We start from the raw sequence: 15,146 nt of genomic DNA on the forward strand, positions 1-15,146 counted from the left end.
CAAATACCACCATACCCGAGCATATGGAGTCTCGATGGGGAAAATCAACTTTAAATATCTCTAATACCCATGATGCATCAAATGTTAAATAAAACTATCTAAACATCTTAACTGGTCCAGTAGAATAAGAAAAAAACACAATTACAACACTATAAACTACATTATATTTTTTTGTAGAAAGAAGTCCAAATCTAGCTGGACTATTTACAAAAATAATGAGCCAAAAAATTAAAATACACAAATAGTAATTTCGTAGTAAAACAAAATGGCACAATATTGAAAACTGTGGAAGTCAGATATTGGGGGGGATATACAAACATGAATTTATTCATTTCTGTTAGAAATTACTACATTCATGAGAAAATTGTATTAGACTTTATTCTTAGTGTGGAGTAATTTAATTTTGTGGAGATAATCAATACAATTTGACTAATTCAGAAAAAGCATCAAGGCAATTTGACTAATTTTCAAAAAGCATAAGTCAATAATGCCTCTGAAACAGTCTTAGGAATGCATTGATTCTGGCAAAATCATAAAATCACACCAATTTCTTTCTATCACAGTTTTTCTACAAAAATTAAAAGGTTTTCGGAATAACTATTTCTTATTCTGTGAAATAAAAAAAAATTAAACAATTGAAATAAATAGTGGCGCCTCATACTTTTTAAATACTTTAAATAGAACTGGGAAAAAGTAATGATAGCAAACCAATTTCACAAAAAGATGGAAAAGTATCTTGTCAATGTTTCAGATATTTTAATTAAGTAATCATCAACTTTGGTATTAATTTTAAAAATAAGTAGATTTTAAAATTGGGCCAGGAACCTTTACGACTTAACTTTAATGATTTAATTTAATGTTCAGAATTACTTTAAATTTAAAGTTAAAATGAAACTGGAATTCACTAAGGCACAAGCTTTAAGTATGATTAACAATTTAATCATAATGTGCAAAAATACTGATGACAGTGATAGTAATGAGTACAAATATAATTGTACAGCTGGAATTTTTTGTCAATTATTTTAAGGTTTTTTTGCATAAAAGTATTGGCAGAATATGGTCCAAACATATTTTAGTTTAAAGACATAGAAAAATTCCAATAAAGAAGGCATATTTAAATTACACATATTTTGATTAATAATCAATTTAAAATGTCAAAAATGACTTTAAATCTCCTAACATGTTTAATGCAATTATACAAAAAACATGCCAAAATGAGCAAATCATTCAAAAGTAAATCTACTTAAAAGGACTAGGACTGGTAAATTTGCTTCACTTTTTTTTGTACAACCAGCAAAATATTTTGGACAGTTTGAAAACTTTTAACAACCAGGGTTACTTTGAACCATTTATATAAAAACTAAAGTTATTTTAATACCCTTATTAATAAGGAAAAAACTGGTCTTAAGTTGATTTCCATTAAAAAAAATGGTAAAATGTGTAAAAGTCTTCGAAAAATTATTATTAAAGTTTATAGACAATCAAAAAGTTTTTTTTTTGTAAAATATTTCAAAAATTCAACATTTTATGGAATGACTTCCCTTTTGAACAAGGCACAATGCGGTTAATTTAGACCTTTAAATACCCTTTGAAACTAAATATGTAGGGTATTGGAGAAATATTTGAACAAAATTTTTAGTTTATCTAAAACACTTATAACACTCATTTGTGTTTCCACAAATAAAAGCCACCTACAATGGCTAAACTAGCAACCGCCAGAGCTCCAATCAAGGAGATTGTGTTTAAGGTCATTTTGGTCATGGACCCCAAGACAGCATTCTAATAAAAATAAATACACTTTTAATAATTATAAACAAGTTTAATTGATGCGAGCAAAATGTTTTTCCACACAAACAAACCAGAACACACTTACTTAAAAGGGGGATGTGCACAGTAAAAGCAAAACAGAACACAAATGTAAGAAGTAATGCTACATACCCATCCACCGTATTTAGCAACCCAGTCGCAAACTTTCTTTAGAATAAACTCGATAGACCACCTTATAAATTTTTTTGTTATGTCAAACAGCTTATTTTTGATTGCTGTTATGATCATATCGCTGCAAAAGAAGAATAGCGTCACAATGCGTTCCCAAGGGTTTCTGTCATCTACAAAAAAGTGACTTAAGAACTCCTGGAACTCTTCAGCTGTAATGTGGTCGATGTGTTGCTGAAAATTCAATTTAAATTAATTTACATCTTCATTATATATTTTGGATTTGTCTCCTTACCATGACTTTGTGCGCTTCATTACGAACTCTTTTTCGCCCTTCACTTTGAGCAAACTCATCTGCAAGTTGACGAAGGACCGAACCATGTTGTGCCATATTCCTAGGAGCTCTGAATAGAAATACTGAATTAATGATAAGTTTTATATTCAGATTTTCTTAGGAAAACCTTTGAGTATGTTCTTGAGCCACGTATTGCTGGATTTCGGTAGGCACATCAACATGTTGAGATTGAAATTCAACCTGCAAAAAATCTACAAAGAGTTCTTGGCCTTCATACTGAAGCTCTTCCGTATTTTGCACAGCGTGATGGTGATTGATGTGCAGAATGCCAGAGAAATTTGAAGGGATACGCAGGTTTAGAGTACCATTGGTTCCATCAACTACATGATTTGTTCCATTCTGAAGACTACTTGATGTGGAATGTGATCTTGAATCACCATTAGCACCCGTGACATCTTCACCTATTGGTGTTTCTTCTGGTTTAGCCATTGAAAAACATGCAGTGGAAATGACTATCAATGATGTTTTCTGCAACAGTGTAAAAAGTTACTTATTTTTAGGCGCAAGTAGTTCCAAGAACCTAATAAGACCGATACTAAAAAAATTTTCCCTACAAATGTTACATGGTCTCTTGGTCAATCAATGATAAAGAAACAATAGATAGGTCTCAAAGCTGTATCTAGGCTTATGTCAGGGGTGATTGAAGAAAGGTTAGTGAAGCCAATTTACCTCTATATTACAATAGCGCCCCCAAGTGTATATAATTTTGATTAAAAAGATAATGAAACTAAGAACATAAAAACGATCTGCTTTCAAAATTCCATAAGGAATGGTATATTTAGAATACCACAGTGCTTTGAAGGCGTTTTACCAAGTGATGACAGTGTTATATACGCATTCTGAAATTGTTAACCTTCCTAATAGTTAACGAACGAAAACTTGGGCGCACAACCCCCGCCATAGCGAAAACCGACCGCAAAGGCCCACCAATCAAATTACGTCATGCAACGAACAAAGGCTTAAAAATTAACAAAACAAAGGTTAATATTTAAAAAATATGCTTACTCACGGCAGTTTTAACGTTTAACGCTCTCCAGATTTATTAAATGACGTTAAATAGAATGAAAATATAACAGCGACAAATTGAAAATATTCTCTGCATCTGTCAAATCAACGAATTGGATAATTTGACACTTGTAACTCAAGTGAAAGAGTGTGGTAAAGGGATAAGGAAAAAATTCCCTAGTGGCGGCAGCGGTAAATTACCAGGTTCATCGGATCGTCGCGATGAAGTCATTATTGTCCATAAATTTGTCATCCGTTAAACATTTGGCGCTAAATTCAAAATTGGTGTTAACGAAATGACGTAAAACATCAAATTAAAGGAAAATTATTCGATCAATTATAATTTCAAACAACGTTAACCGAATATTTTTAATTTAATGTGAAAATACCAATTTATAATAAATGCAATAGCTTTATTTTAAAAACATTTACCCGAATCGTAAATTAATAAACTCGCTGTCAAGTTATAAAAGTACGTTTCACATTATCGCATAAATTACGAAATTTACATTCCCCCCAGAAAATAAATTTGCATTCTCGCCTAGAATGACTCCATATATAAAGAAAAGACATTAAAACGGCGGCGAATTAATAGGTAGATATTGGCGCAACTTCGATATCTCGTGTTTCATGGCGGAGGAGAAGGTACTGGCACAAAACACAGCTGCTTTCTCCGGTTAGAAATGAGCACCTGTACTTGGTACGTTGATTCAGCGAAAAAACTTGATAAAACAACAGTGTACTAAAAACCCGCAGGAAGGAAGTCCCAAGTCGCGGCGGCTCTATTATACCGGGAATTTCATCTAGAAATTATCTTATCTCGTATTTCGAGGCTCATCTTGAGTCCCCATTTACTAAATGTTTCAAATAGTTCTGAAAGTGTTAAGATGGAATCGTTTTCAACGTGTTTTTGGGTAATAAAATACGCGATCGCGTTCGACGCGCTACGAACACTAGGTTTTACGTAATGTTTAAATTTCGATGGTTTTTATTTCAATCTTTTTCTAGAATGAAAACAGCACCGATTTTTCGGGTTTCGAGGTGCTCTGCCGAAAATTAAAAGTTGGGAAACAAATGTGGAAAGAGTACATAGAGTTTTTGAGACACAGGTAAGAGAATCAGAAGCGGAAAAATTAGCGATGTATCTTAGAAGATTGTTTTTTTGGTGAGTCGAAATAAGATTAAAAATAGCTTATCGTAAACATTTATCCCTAGAGCCCATGCTCAGGAAATATATGGAAAAGCGCTAGTCAAACTTTCGAAAATATGCGGTGGTAAAGACGAATCGGGGTTAGTCTAATTTTTAATTAGGCGCAATTTAATTAGGATGTATATTCGTTGTTTATTTTTTGTAAGGGGTTTGCGTCAGGCGTGGGACGAACTAAGTGCTAGAAGCGAATTGGTCGGATTAGACAACATCAATTTGGCAAACGATTTAATCAAAGAAGCTAATTGTCTGCAAGAAAAACTAGAAATTGATCAACAGAAAAGGAGGCACGCTCAAGCAGAAATTTTAAAAACGCAAATTTGTCGGAAAAACGTACTAAAGAAAACGTCCGAGGTATGTTTCGTTTTTACGTCACCCAAGAGACCCAAAAATAGTACCGCGCAGGCCTTGCAGAAATGCGATTGGATAGAAAGAACCAATCAATGAACGTTCACTTTCGCGGCCCCAAATTCAAACTGTTATTTTGCACGTGGAGAGACCAACTTTGTATGGATTTTTTTTTGTAGCTGAAAAGAAACTATTTTCACAAAAGTAAACAATCTGAGCAAATTGGCCAAGCGCTACTGGCTGAAATGGGAAAAGCTAATATTCATCCCAAAGAGATAGATAAGGTATTTTCCTAACATAATTTACTGATCTTATTACCGCATCAAGCAACCATCTTTTTCTCTCTCAAAAATAGTTAAAAACGAAACACACGAAGAGTTTAGACAGCGTTAACGAAGCCGATACAGCTTACAAGGAATCACTAGCCGCACTGGAAGAACAAAGACAACAATGGGAGAAAGACACGATTAACGCCTGCCAGGTACATTTCACTTTTCCACCGAAAAGTTCCCACTTTCCAAAGTTTTATAATACGATACTCTCTTTATAGTTATTTGAAGAATTGGAAAAACATCGAATGAAAGTTTTAAGGGACTCATTTTGGCAAACAAGCAACCTGTACTCGGCATACGTGACCAAAGAAGATGACGTACATTTTGCACTGTACGCTATACTGTACGGAAGATAATTGAAATTTTCGATTTATTTGATTCAGAATCAAGAATCTATCAGAAATATATTAGAAAAGCTAGACTTGAACCAAGACATTCAACTTTTCATTAAAGAAAATAAAACTGGACAGCATAAGCCAAGTATATCAGTCTAAGTACTTATTATTTTATCACTAACCTAAAATCCGTATTTAAACCTACATTTACAGTGCCAATGATATACGAATCCTACAGAAGCGACAGTTACGTGCCAAATACTACTCTGACTACTACATCAGTGACACAGTCAGAGAAGCAAGAACCAATTTACGCGGTGGTTGATAAAAATGCCAAAACTAAAAAACCGGCTGAAACGACTCCGGAAATTTAGTAGGCTTAAAGTTTTTGTTTATTGTAAACGTTTTTCTCAACCGTACTAATTAAATAGCTTTTCAAAAATAATTATCAGTGAACCAGAAAATGTTAACAGTCATCGTGACATTCCCGAATCCACCTCAGTAGAAAATGACCTCTACGAAGCTACCGTAGACACATTTGAAGAATTCGCGTGGCGAGTTTTGGAAGATTACGAGGCGCAAGTAATTAATTAAGTTTAATATTCATAGGCGTTTATAATTTCTTACCTATTATTTGTATTAAGAGTTCCTTCGAAATATCGTTGACCAAGGACGAATACGTTAAAGTTACAAATCAAACTAACAGAGAATGGTGGCAGATTAAGAAACAAAACGGTGAAATGGGTTATTTTCCTTCCGAAAAATTGGAATATGGTGCCCATACTGATGTAGTATAACTATTATTATGTTTTGGTAAAAAATCTACCCCATACCAGTCTTGGAAATAAGGCGATGGCGTCGGGCCAAGTTCAATTTATTTGGCGCCTTGACAATACCTAGATGTATTCAAGAGAAATTAAAGGTAGTGTCTAATGGGGGAAAGGGGTGTTCACTGGTCATTTTGTTTATTTTTCATTTGAAAATAGTAGTTCAATATAGATGATCCACTTAACTGCCTATAGCTAAAAACAAATTCAATGGAGTAATTTCACGTCTAACACGGAAAGAATTTCCTGGTAGCCTGGCAACTGGCAGTATTGCAAAAAATAAAGGAATAGTCTTGACCAGTTAATAATTTTTAAGCACATTTTCCGGTGTTCACATGACCAGTTTTTTGAAAAATCTTATTTCCAAGACTGGCTTTGTAAATAATAGGCATAATTGTATTACAATAGCGTCTTCTATGATTAAAAATTCATGATGTCGTAGAAGTTCATAGAACTCCCCTCTCCCACCAGACGTTTATCTAATTTTTAAAGCAACGCATTATGTCTTTCATTATACCTTGTCTACTCATACAAAGACAATGATATATTCATAATAATAGTAATAATACAGGGTTGCCACAATATTTTCAGATTCAAATTCCCTGACCATTTTAAGAGATTTTCCCTGACTTTTTAAAGCCAAAATTAGACAATTTTTAGCTTTAAATTTTACTTTTATCAGAAGTTTTAAATTGAAATCAACCTACATTTCAGTACAAAAGTATTATTGCAACGTTAAAAAAAAACTCTAAAGGAACTAAATAATAATCATAGAATCGGTCAGATAACTAGAGAAAAATTACCTTCAAAAACTGTCATGATAAAATTGAATTCCCTGACACAAATTCTTAAAATTCCCTGACTTTATAGGATCATTTTTAAATTCCCTGACTTTTCCCTGACGCGTGGCAACCCTGTAATAATAAAAATTAAAAAAACCCAGTTATTTCAAATAGTGATAAAGAAATTTACGAGATCTAGTTCCTAAATCTATTGTAATTAATACTAAGTCATTTGAATTATTTGATCAATGTGAGCTTAATAAAAAATTAAAATATTTCTTAAGATCGACTTATAAAGTATATTGTACAATTTATATTTCAAAGCAGAAAGATACATATATTTGACCAGATGGAAGTAGTTTAAAGTGAAAACTATTACACTGTACACGACAATTCCTACAAAATTATCAATTTTACTAATCAAAAGTTTAAAAAAAATAATTAGAATAAACACTGGACTAAATCCTATATGGGTATTATATATATTTCTACAATACAAGATTTGCTAATACTACCTAATACGCAAGTTAAAGCGAAAATATACATTTCACAAAAATTTCACATACACGGCTCCACATAATTTCCAGGAAATAGGCCAGTAACTCCTTCCAAAACACCTTCGTACCATCCATCATCATTTTTCTTCACAACATAGATCAGGGAATTTTCAGAAAATGAGAGCTCATCTTCTTTATCAGCATGATAATCATATATAGCAATAACTAAATATAAAAAATTAAAATTTCACTAATTCTTAAGAATCAAAGTAAAAATATGTATAGCAAACCTCCTTTGGTGGAAAGTATAAAAGCTCTCATATGTAAAAAATTGAGAAAAACAACAGAGTATTACCATAAACTATAATAGGTGATTCTAAAAAAGATTGGTGGTTACATGATTTCGTTACTTTCTGTTGTATAGTTAAAGTATTTGAGTATTTTTATTGCGGCCAAATAATTAACTCTTTTGTACATGTATTTGTCGATATTATCTTTCAGAATCACTTATTCGCACTCTTTCATAAAAATAATAATAATAATAATAATAATAAGCTACTAATATAAGAGCGCATGCCCAAAAATAACTCTTTTGTACATGTATCTGTCGATATTATATCTCAGAATCACCTATTAAAGGACTAAAGGTAAGATTAGCAACAAATACGCATTTTAGTTTAGTATAGAAAGACTGATTGTAACTAGAGAAAACTGAAGATTAAATTTTAAAACGCGTTATAATGTACACAATTAGCCTTTTCAGTTTACTAAGAGCCACGTAGTGACAAATGCGAGAAGCTCAGAAACTGCTGGATTTTCGTCTGCTAAGCAGACGATTATCCAATAAAGCGTCTGCTTAGCAGACGAAAATCCAGCAGTTTATGAGCTTCATGCATTTGCCACTACGTGGCTCTATGTAAACTGAAAAGGCTAATTATAACTATAATATGATTTTATCAGACAAATAAAATATTAAAAACCAAAATTACAAATTTCAGTCTCATCAGCACTTGAACCCACGACGGTGTGACTCTTCTCAGTCTAGACAAAAGTTTACACAACAAATAGGCCATAGCGTAAAGCATAAAAAAATCAGTCCACCACAATTATATGGTATTGTTGTTGTTAATTGTTTGATCAAGCTCTCATACTTCCTCCTGAAGGGGGTTTATTATAGACTATAATTCCTTTTTCACACCTTTTTCAATATAAGTTTTTGGAATGGTGGATACAGCATCCTCACTGATTGAGCCGGCTCTAGTTCCGTAACTTGGTGGGGAGGGAGGAGGATAATTTTCTTCTTCTGGAGGGGGTGGAGGTAGCGGTGGCGAGACTGTTAAAATTAGTTTAAATTATTTATTAATTTACTTAATGAAAAAGGGAATTGTAGATTCTGTAAACCTAGTTGAAATATTTATTATGAATTAAATGTCTTGGTATTGTTTTAATATAAGTGGCTTTGGTTCTATCAAATAATTATGATTAACAACTGGTATTACGGGGATATTTCTACGAATTTTGGGGGAAATAACACAAAAAACATAACTTTCATAAACGTTCGTGTTAGTACACTTATCATTACAAATAATTGGATTTCAATGTTAATGAATAAAAAATATTAATAAGCAAAGGTCTGACAGCCAAAAAAAATGAGCAAAATCTTACCAGATCGATCAAACTCCAGTAGTCCAAGAGGAGGGGGAGGTTCTAAAATGCAGGCGAAAATAAAAATACTAAAAGGATTTCTTGCAAACTGAATATGTAATAAAAAGGAAACAATGGCAGAAGTGGTATAACAAGAGCGTAGCTAAAAGATCATTCTTATTAAAGGAAACTGTTAACATATAAAAGATGTACAAAGAAATAATTGATTATGTAACTAAACTTACCAGGAAGACTGTCTCTTTCCCGAGAAGGAATGGTGGATATATCTGGAGGTGGTGGGGGATTAGGAGCCGGGGGCAACATATGGGTTAAAGGATGAACCATTCCAATTTGAGGTGGTACTGGAGACTGTTGCTGAATAATATGGTGTTGTTGGTACTGGGAATGATGCTGAAGTGTTCCGTGATGAGCTATTCCACCACCTTGAAGGGTCTGGTGCTGAGAGTGATGTTGCGAGTGATAATGTTGGGGATGTTGCAACGTGTGATGCAATTGTTGCCCGTAATGGCCATGCATTGGCGGCAAAGTGGAGTAACCACTGCCACGACGGGCTTCTTGGGTGCGCGAATGCCCTAAACCAGGGGCGTAGTTGCTAGGAACAGTCGGAGGAGCGATCGGAGGGGCTGGAGTCCTATATTCCCTAGAGCCTAGAGAGGGAAGGCATTATTATTAACAGTTTGTTTTTATGATTAAATGTCATCTGCAAAATTCACCTCTTGAAAGACTTCCAATTGAGCGAACTGTTTGAGGTGGAGTAGGTGGTTTAGTAGTTGGGGCTGGTCCAGCAGTGGCTAAATTAGCTCCGTTAACGTGTATGGCTGAATTCATTAATGCCACTCCTGAAACTTGAGATGGTGTACGTCTAGCTCTTGGTGTGTTACCAGAAGCTGATGACCTAAGCCCATGTCCAACATCATCCAAAACGGTGTAATCAATAGGTTTGCGGATATATTTTATGGGTCTTTCGGGGTTGGCAGGAGCTAGAATTTTATGTTGCCTGGTAGTAGCTTTGTTAGTAGTCAGAATTCCAATTTCTCGTCTAGCAACTTTCTCTTTGTGGATCATAACTGTCTGAGCAATGTGATTGATTTGTGACTCCATTTCAGCCATTTGTGTTGTTTGTAGATCCAACATGTGTAAAAGGTTATAGGCTAATGTGTTTATTTGATAGGCAACGCTCGCCAGAGACTGGGTAGTGTAATTTTTGGTTTCCTCTAACGCAGCTCGTTTGTTTTCAGACTGGAAATAATTGGCTTCGCAGTATTCAGCCACTTTTTCCAAATTGCTATGACTATCTTGCAGGTTTTGCCTCCCTTCAGGAATTTCTTGCTCAATGAGCGTCAACAAATCAGCCATAACTTCAGGCATCCTGACAATTTAAACAGGCTAAAAATATAAAACATTATGCATAAATACTATGATAATGAAAAACGTTCAAAATAAAATCATAATCACCTAATTTTAGGATTAATTAAAAGATTCAAGAATGAATCTCTAATGAACTAAATGGTTATAGTGTGGGCCTTGCCCTAAAGTTTTTTACAAAAGTCATAAAATGGTTAATCAGCCCACGGCACGGCCAACTTCAATCGCGTGTACCGTGCTTTAGCGGCCCCGTCAATTGCCTCGCATCAGAAAGAATTTAGATAGGGAGCGGAAAGTGGTGGTTGAATTGTCGCTCTTAAAACCACGTGATCGAAATAACAGACCAGGTCGGTTTCCGGTATGATGCTTTTGTAACCTCCCTAAAGAGGCGGAGTTAAATTATCTCTGCTCGCATCTAATGTTAATTTGCGTGTATGAATAATCCCGATAGGGACGCTACATAGTACCATACCATAGAAATAGAAATTAGACTAGAAGCACTGCCCTTTCCGCCAATCCCAAGGGAAACAGGCGAGCTAGAAGGCTGACATTAGGGTGGAATCGCGATGTACGCGCCATCTCACAAACGCATTAAACATTGTCGCCATGGCTACGACGCGAATTTCGAAGAGATAAAAAAAAGGTGATCCACTGCGCATCACGTCGTGCGCAGCGGCGGTCTTTTCGTGTTTAAACTTTTGCGTCTAAAAGCATATCCGCAAAAATGGTTACAAACTGCGCGTTTTCACATTGTAAAGAGAGATCTGGGAAAGAAATAAAATTATCATTTCATAAGTATGTAATATTATAGTAAATATTTTATAATAATCTCGGAATAAGAGATTTTTTTACACTAAGATTTCCTCTGAGAAATGCTGAATTACTAGGAAAATGGGTTTTAGCGGTAAATCGTGAAAATTGGACTCCATCTTCAATTACTTCATATGACTTTGTATGTAGTAAACATTTTCTGCCGGATGAAATTTACTTTCAAAATGGAAGGCACCATTTGAAAGCAAATGCTGTACCTACACAACTAAAAATTACCCTATACATTCTGAAATAAAAACTAACTGAAATATGAATAATTCTTTATTAAAACCAGAATTTGAAAGAGCTCCCAAAAATATCTATTCAAGAACAAAGCATATTTACATCTTCTAGAGTATGCCAATTTATTGATTTTGGTAATTGTAATTTAGTTTCCCTATTTATTCGAGGTTATTTCAGAAAACTTACGGAAAAAGTGAACTACCGGAAACCACTCAATTTGACTCGACTAATACTTATGATAGTTTAAAAGACACTGAAACCAAGATTTTGGAATCTCATGTAGGCATATTTTAAACCACACTGAAATAATTAAAATTTAGTTAAACTGTGATGATTTGTGGTATTTCAGACTTACAATGATTGCGCAAAGTTAACGTGTGACTTTAAGGGTGACACGGTAGATATAGTAGATTCTTGAGATTTTTATGATTTTCCTAAAGCTGTTTAAATAACTTAATAAATAAAAAATAGATAAATAAAAAAAAGTTTTTAATACGTTGCCTACGATCTGTTTTATGTTATTCCACGTGACCATATTTACTTATTTAGTTTAAATTGTTACTATGAGATGGCGCGACTATCGCGATTCCACTCTGATGGCAGCCTTCTAGCTGGTACGTCCCCGCCCAATCGTGCTTCTAGTCTAATTTCTATTTCTATTGCACGCTCCATTAAGCCTAAAATCCCACTAATAGTGGTAGAGAACTCGGTTGGGACGGTCATCCGTGACCCGTCTGAAATTGTGGAGGCCCTGAACAGTTTCTTCCAATCTGTTTTTTCAGTTGAGTCTCATCCTGAAGCGGTCCTGTTGGGAGACGTTTTCTCGTCTGTTGACTACAATCCCTCCACGTATGAAGTTTCTTGCCCCACAGACTTTGGTCTTTCTTATGCCACTGTAAAGCGTTATCTTAATAGATTATCCATTAGTAAATCCCCTGGGCCTGATGATCTTCATCCCCGTCTTCTCAAAGAGGGCGCTGCCATTCTCGCATCCCCTCTATTATCGATATTTACACTCTCTATTGCGTCGGGTCGGCTACCGTGCATTTGGAAACAGGCAAATGTCACTGCCATCAAAAAGTCCCCCAATTCTTGCTCGGTAGACAATTTCCGAGCTATTAGTTTGACCTGTCTCCCCAGTAAAGAGCTCGAAACACATGTTCGTGACACTCTTGTGTCTTTCCTTTCAAAACGGTCGTTCTTTTCAAATGCGCAACATGGCTTTCTCCTCCGACGCTCCTGCTTCACGAATCTGCTCTCGACTATGGAGGCTGTCACGCGCTGTCTTGATAATGGGGACGCCGTTGACCTTATCTACTTAGACCTACGGAAAGCATTTGACACAGTCCCCCACTCCCTACTTATTCGCAAATTGGAGTTCTTAGAGGTTCCCCCAATCATTGTTAACTGGATTGCTGATTTCCTAAGTAATAGGTCTCAGCGTGTTGTTCTTCATGGCGTCACCTCGTCCTGGTGCTCGGTCACTAGTGGCGTTCCCCAGGGGTCTGTTTTGGGCCCCACACCTTTTGTCATTTTTGTCAATGATATCCCCCTTGTGGTCAAGGAGTCGTTTTTGAAACTTTTTGCTGATGACAGCGAGGTTGGCCGTGGAATTACCTCGGTGTCTGATGCTCTTTTACTTCAATCCGATGTCAATGCATTGGATTATTGGGTGGGCTCGAACGGTATGAGTTTCAACTCCACCAAATCATGAGTTCTGCATTGTGGGAGTAACAACCCCCTCTTCCAGTATTGTCCTGGTGGCAGACTAATCGAATCTCAAAATATCATTCGTGATTTGGGGGTGATGCTCTCGGGCAGAATGTTGGGGGACGCTCACAGCAAAGCTGGCAGCCCGGGGAATGAGAGCCCTTTATCTATTAAGGCGCTCTTTCTCTTTTTTTAGTGCTAAATCGTTTAAGATTTTGTATAGTGCTTATGTCCGTCCTCATCTCGACTATTGCTCGAGCATTTGGTCTCCTCACCTTGTTAAAGACGTTGATAGATTGGAACGGGTGCGGAAGAAAGCCAAGAAACTGGTCCCGGGTTTGCGTACCCTCCCTTATCCTAACCGCCTTAAGCGCCTGGGCCTTTTATCCCTTTCTGATCGCCGCCTTCGTACTGACCTCATTGAAACTTTCAAGATTGTCCATGGTTTCTATGACTTGACGGCCGACCAGTTCTTTACAATTAAGTGGTCGGGTCGAAAAGCACCAACCCTGTACAAAATCAGGTGCAGCTGTCTATCCAGACGAGTCTTTTTTACTCAACGTATTATTAATCACTGGAATGAGCTCCCCTCTGCCGTCAAAACTAAATCCTCGGTTGGACAAGTTTCGTGGCTGGACCTTCTAGTCATTCCCCGTTTCCCCCTTGTAAATATCTGAATTAGTTTTATATTATTGTATAGTGTGTTGTATTATTTCCCGCTTAATCTCTTTAGCTTCCCCAATTCACCTGTCCTTGTCTGTACAATTTTTTTTTATACTGTTCCGCTTAGTTTGTTTTATTATCCGTATTTTTTCCCGTCTCATCAACCCCTCGCTCCCCATGTTTATTTTTTTATCTATATCTCTGTCTTGCGTTGGTAATCTTGTTTTGTATTATTTTGTTCCATGTTTGAATGCATGGTGTACGTAATATAAGTGCGTACTCAGGAGCTCAATAAGTGTATTTCACTTTCTCTATCCTGACAATAAAGTATTATATTATATGTAGTAGTACATACGACCAAAAACCTACTATCGCCAAAGGCGGGGAACACAAGCGAAATCGCAGAAAAATGTTTTTTCTTCGGTTTTCCCCTTTCCTTTTTAGAAAAAAAAAAGGTATGGTAAGTTACACTATCTTTTAACAATATATTTATGTTTAATTCATAGTTTAAAAAAATATTACCTTATAAATATTAAATGAAGAAAAAGATACGAGATTTTTACGCGAAGGCGCCATATTAGAATAAAAACCTTTAAACCTTTAGTTTTGAAGGCTGTAGAGGTATTCAGAGCGTTTTGATGCGTAAATAATGCCTCTCTTAAACTTTATAAATCTTTAATAATAACAAATCTTCATTAATAGTATATACAGGGTCTTTTTTTTTGCTCGGAAAAGTGTTTTTTTTCAAAAACTATTTATAGTACCGATTTCAAATTTGGAAGGTCAATTCTCTATACCGGGGGACATCAGTTTGAGAAATTTGAGCGTTTTCGGTAATGTTTTTCACCAATTTTGAAAAATTATTTTTCGACCACTAGGTGCGAGATAAAAAATTTCTATTATAAAGTTGTAGGCCGTCATCGAAAACCCTTAAAAATTGTTCACTCGACGAAAAACAATTTATTTATCAGTGAAAATTCGAGCTTGAAAAATTTACAAGTTGGTGAAGCCAAATTACGATTGTTTGAAACGATAATTGAAACCGAATTACCTAATCCAGTTGAAAC

The 15,146-nt window shown here is 35.4% G+C and overlaps 3 protein-coding genes across 6 annotated transcripts; 1 reads left to right on the plus strand and 2 right to left on the minus strand.

Annotated features, from left to right (window-relative positions):
- Positions 1-159: 159 nt before the first annotated feature.
- On the minus strand, positions 160-3,448 carry LOC149922177 (uncharacterized). Of its 3 annotated transcripts, none has more exons than XM_090162793.1 (5): positions 3,296-3,448; positions 2,397-2,758; positions 2,231-2,339; positions 1,939-2,169; positions 160-1,779 (listed from the first exon to the last, which is right to left on the minus strand). In XM_090162793.1, exons 2-5 carry the CDS (start codon positions 2,717-2,719, stop codon positions 1,663-1,665), a joined length of 780 nt encoding a protein of 259 aa, XP_090018919.1. In that variant the 5' UTR covers positions 2,720-2,758; positions 3,296-3,448; the 3' UTR covers positions 160-1,662. The 3 variants fall into 3 exon arrangements, with proteins under 3 accessions (XP_090018919.1, XP_090018920.1, XP_090018918.1); XM_090162794.1 differs by lacking the exon at positions 3,296-3,448 and adding an exon at positions 3,102-3,229; XM_090162792.1 differs by having other exon boundaries at positions 162-1,779; positions 3,300-3,447.
- A 444-nt stretch (positions 3,449-3,892) lies between these two features.
- On the plus strand, positions 3,893-7,401 carry LOC149922178 (proline-serine-threonine phosphatase-interacting protein 1-like). The gene is made up of 11 exons (XM_090162886.1): positions 3,893-4,209; positions 4,304-4,404; positions 4,511-4,585; positions 4,652-4,856; positions 5,030-5,134; positions 5,206-5,331; positions 5,401-5,499; positions 5,566-5,662; positions 5,731-5,890; positions 5,970-6,099; positions 6,162-7,401. The coding sequence occupies exons 1-11, from the start codon at positions 4,183-4,185 to the stop codon at positions 6,312-6,314; spliced, it is 1,278 nt and encodes a 425-aa protein (XP_090019012.1). The 5' UTR covers positions 3,893-4,182; the 3' UTR covers positions 6,315-7,401.
- Positions 7,402-7,462: 61 nt separating this feature from the next.
- Positions 7,463-10,927, minus strand: LOC149922179 (abl interactor 2-like). 2 transcript variants are annotated; one of them, XM_090163580.1, is made up of 6 exons: positions 10,744-10,926; positions 10,002-10,674; positions 9,513-9,935; positions 9,289-9,330; positions 8,822-8,956; positions 7,464-7,848 (listed from the first exon to the last, which is right to left on the minus strand). In XM_090163580.1, the coding sequence occupies exons 2-6, from the start codon at positions 10,654-10,656 to the stop codon at positions 7,685-7,687; spliced, it is 1,419 nt and encodes a 472-aa protein (XP_090019706.1). In that variant the 5' UTR covers positions 10,657-10,674; positions 10,744-10,926; the 3' UTR covers positions 7,464-7,684. The 2 variants fall into 2 exon arrangements, with proteins under 2 accessions (XP_090019707.1, XP_090019706.1); XM_090163581.1 differs by lacking the exon at positions 9,289-9,330 and having other exon boundaries at positions 7,463-7,848; positions 10,744-10,927.
- Between the last annotated feature and the right edge of the window lie 4,219 nt (positions 10,928-15,146).

This window comes from Leiobunum rupestre, chromosome 11 (genome assembly GCF_980474605.1).
Source record: "Leiobunum rupestre chromosome 11, qqLeiRupe1.1.hap1, whole genome shotgun sequence".
In the NCBI taxonomy this organism is placed as follows: Eukaryota; Metazoa; Arthropoda; class Arachnida; order Opiliones; family Sclerosomatidae; genus Leiobunum; species Leiobunum rupestre.

What these genes read in the sequence shown, in the direction of transcription:
- LOC149922177 (XM_090162793.1), bottom strand. Translation starts at nt 2,719, where the DNA reads ATGGCTAAACCAGAAGAAACACCAATAGGTGAAGATGTCACGGGTGCT. An exon ending in GCTCAAGAACATACTCAAAG is followed by an intron (nt 2,340 to 2,396) that starts GTTTTCCTAAGA and finishes ATTTCTATTCAG; the next exon opens with AGCTCCTAGGAATATGGCAC. An exon ending in ATGAAGCGCACAAAGTCATG is followed by an intron (nt 2,170 to 2,230) that starts GTAAGGAGACAA and finishes TTGAATTTTCAG; the next exon opens with CAACACATCGACCACATTAC.
- LOC149922178 (XM_090162886.1), top strand. Translation starts at nt 4,183, where the DNA reads ATGGAATCGTTTTCAACGTGTTTTTGG. An exon ending in ATCCCAAAGAGATAGATAAG is followed by an intron (nt 5,135 to 5,205) that starts GTATTTTCCTAA and finishes TCTCAAAAATAG; the next exon opens with TTAAAAACGAAACACACGAA. An exon ending in TGGAAGATTACGAGGCGCAA is followed by an intron (nt 6,100 to 6,161) that starts GTAATTAATTAA and finishes ATTTGTATTAAG; the next exon opens with AGTTCCTTCGAAATATCGTT.
- LOC149922179 (XM_090163580.1), bottom strand. Translation starts at nt 10,656, where the DNA reads ATGCCTGAAGTTATGGCTGATTTGTTGACGCTCATTGAGCAAGAAATT. An exon ending in GGAAAGAGACAGTCTTCCTG is followed by an intron (nt 9,331 to 9,512) that starts GTAAGTTTAGTT and finishes CCTGCATTTTAG; the next exon opens with AACCTCCCCCTCCTCTTGGA. An exon ending in ACTGGAGTTTGATCGATCTG is followed by an intron (nt 8,957 to 9,288) that starts GTAAGATTTTGC and finishes TAATTTTAACAG; the next exon opens with TCTCGCCACCGCTACCTCCA.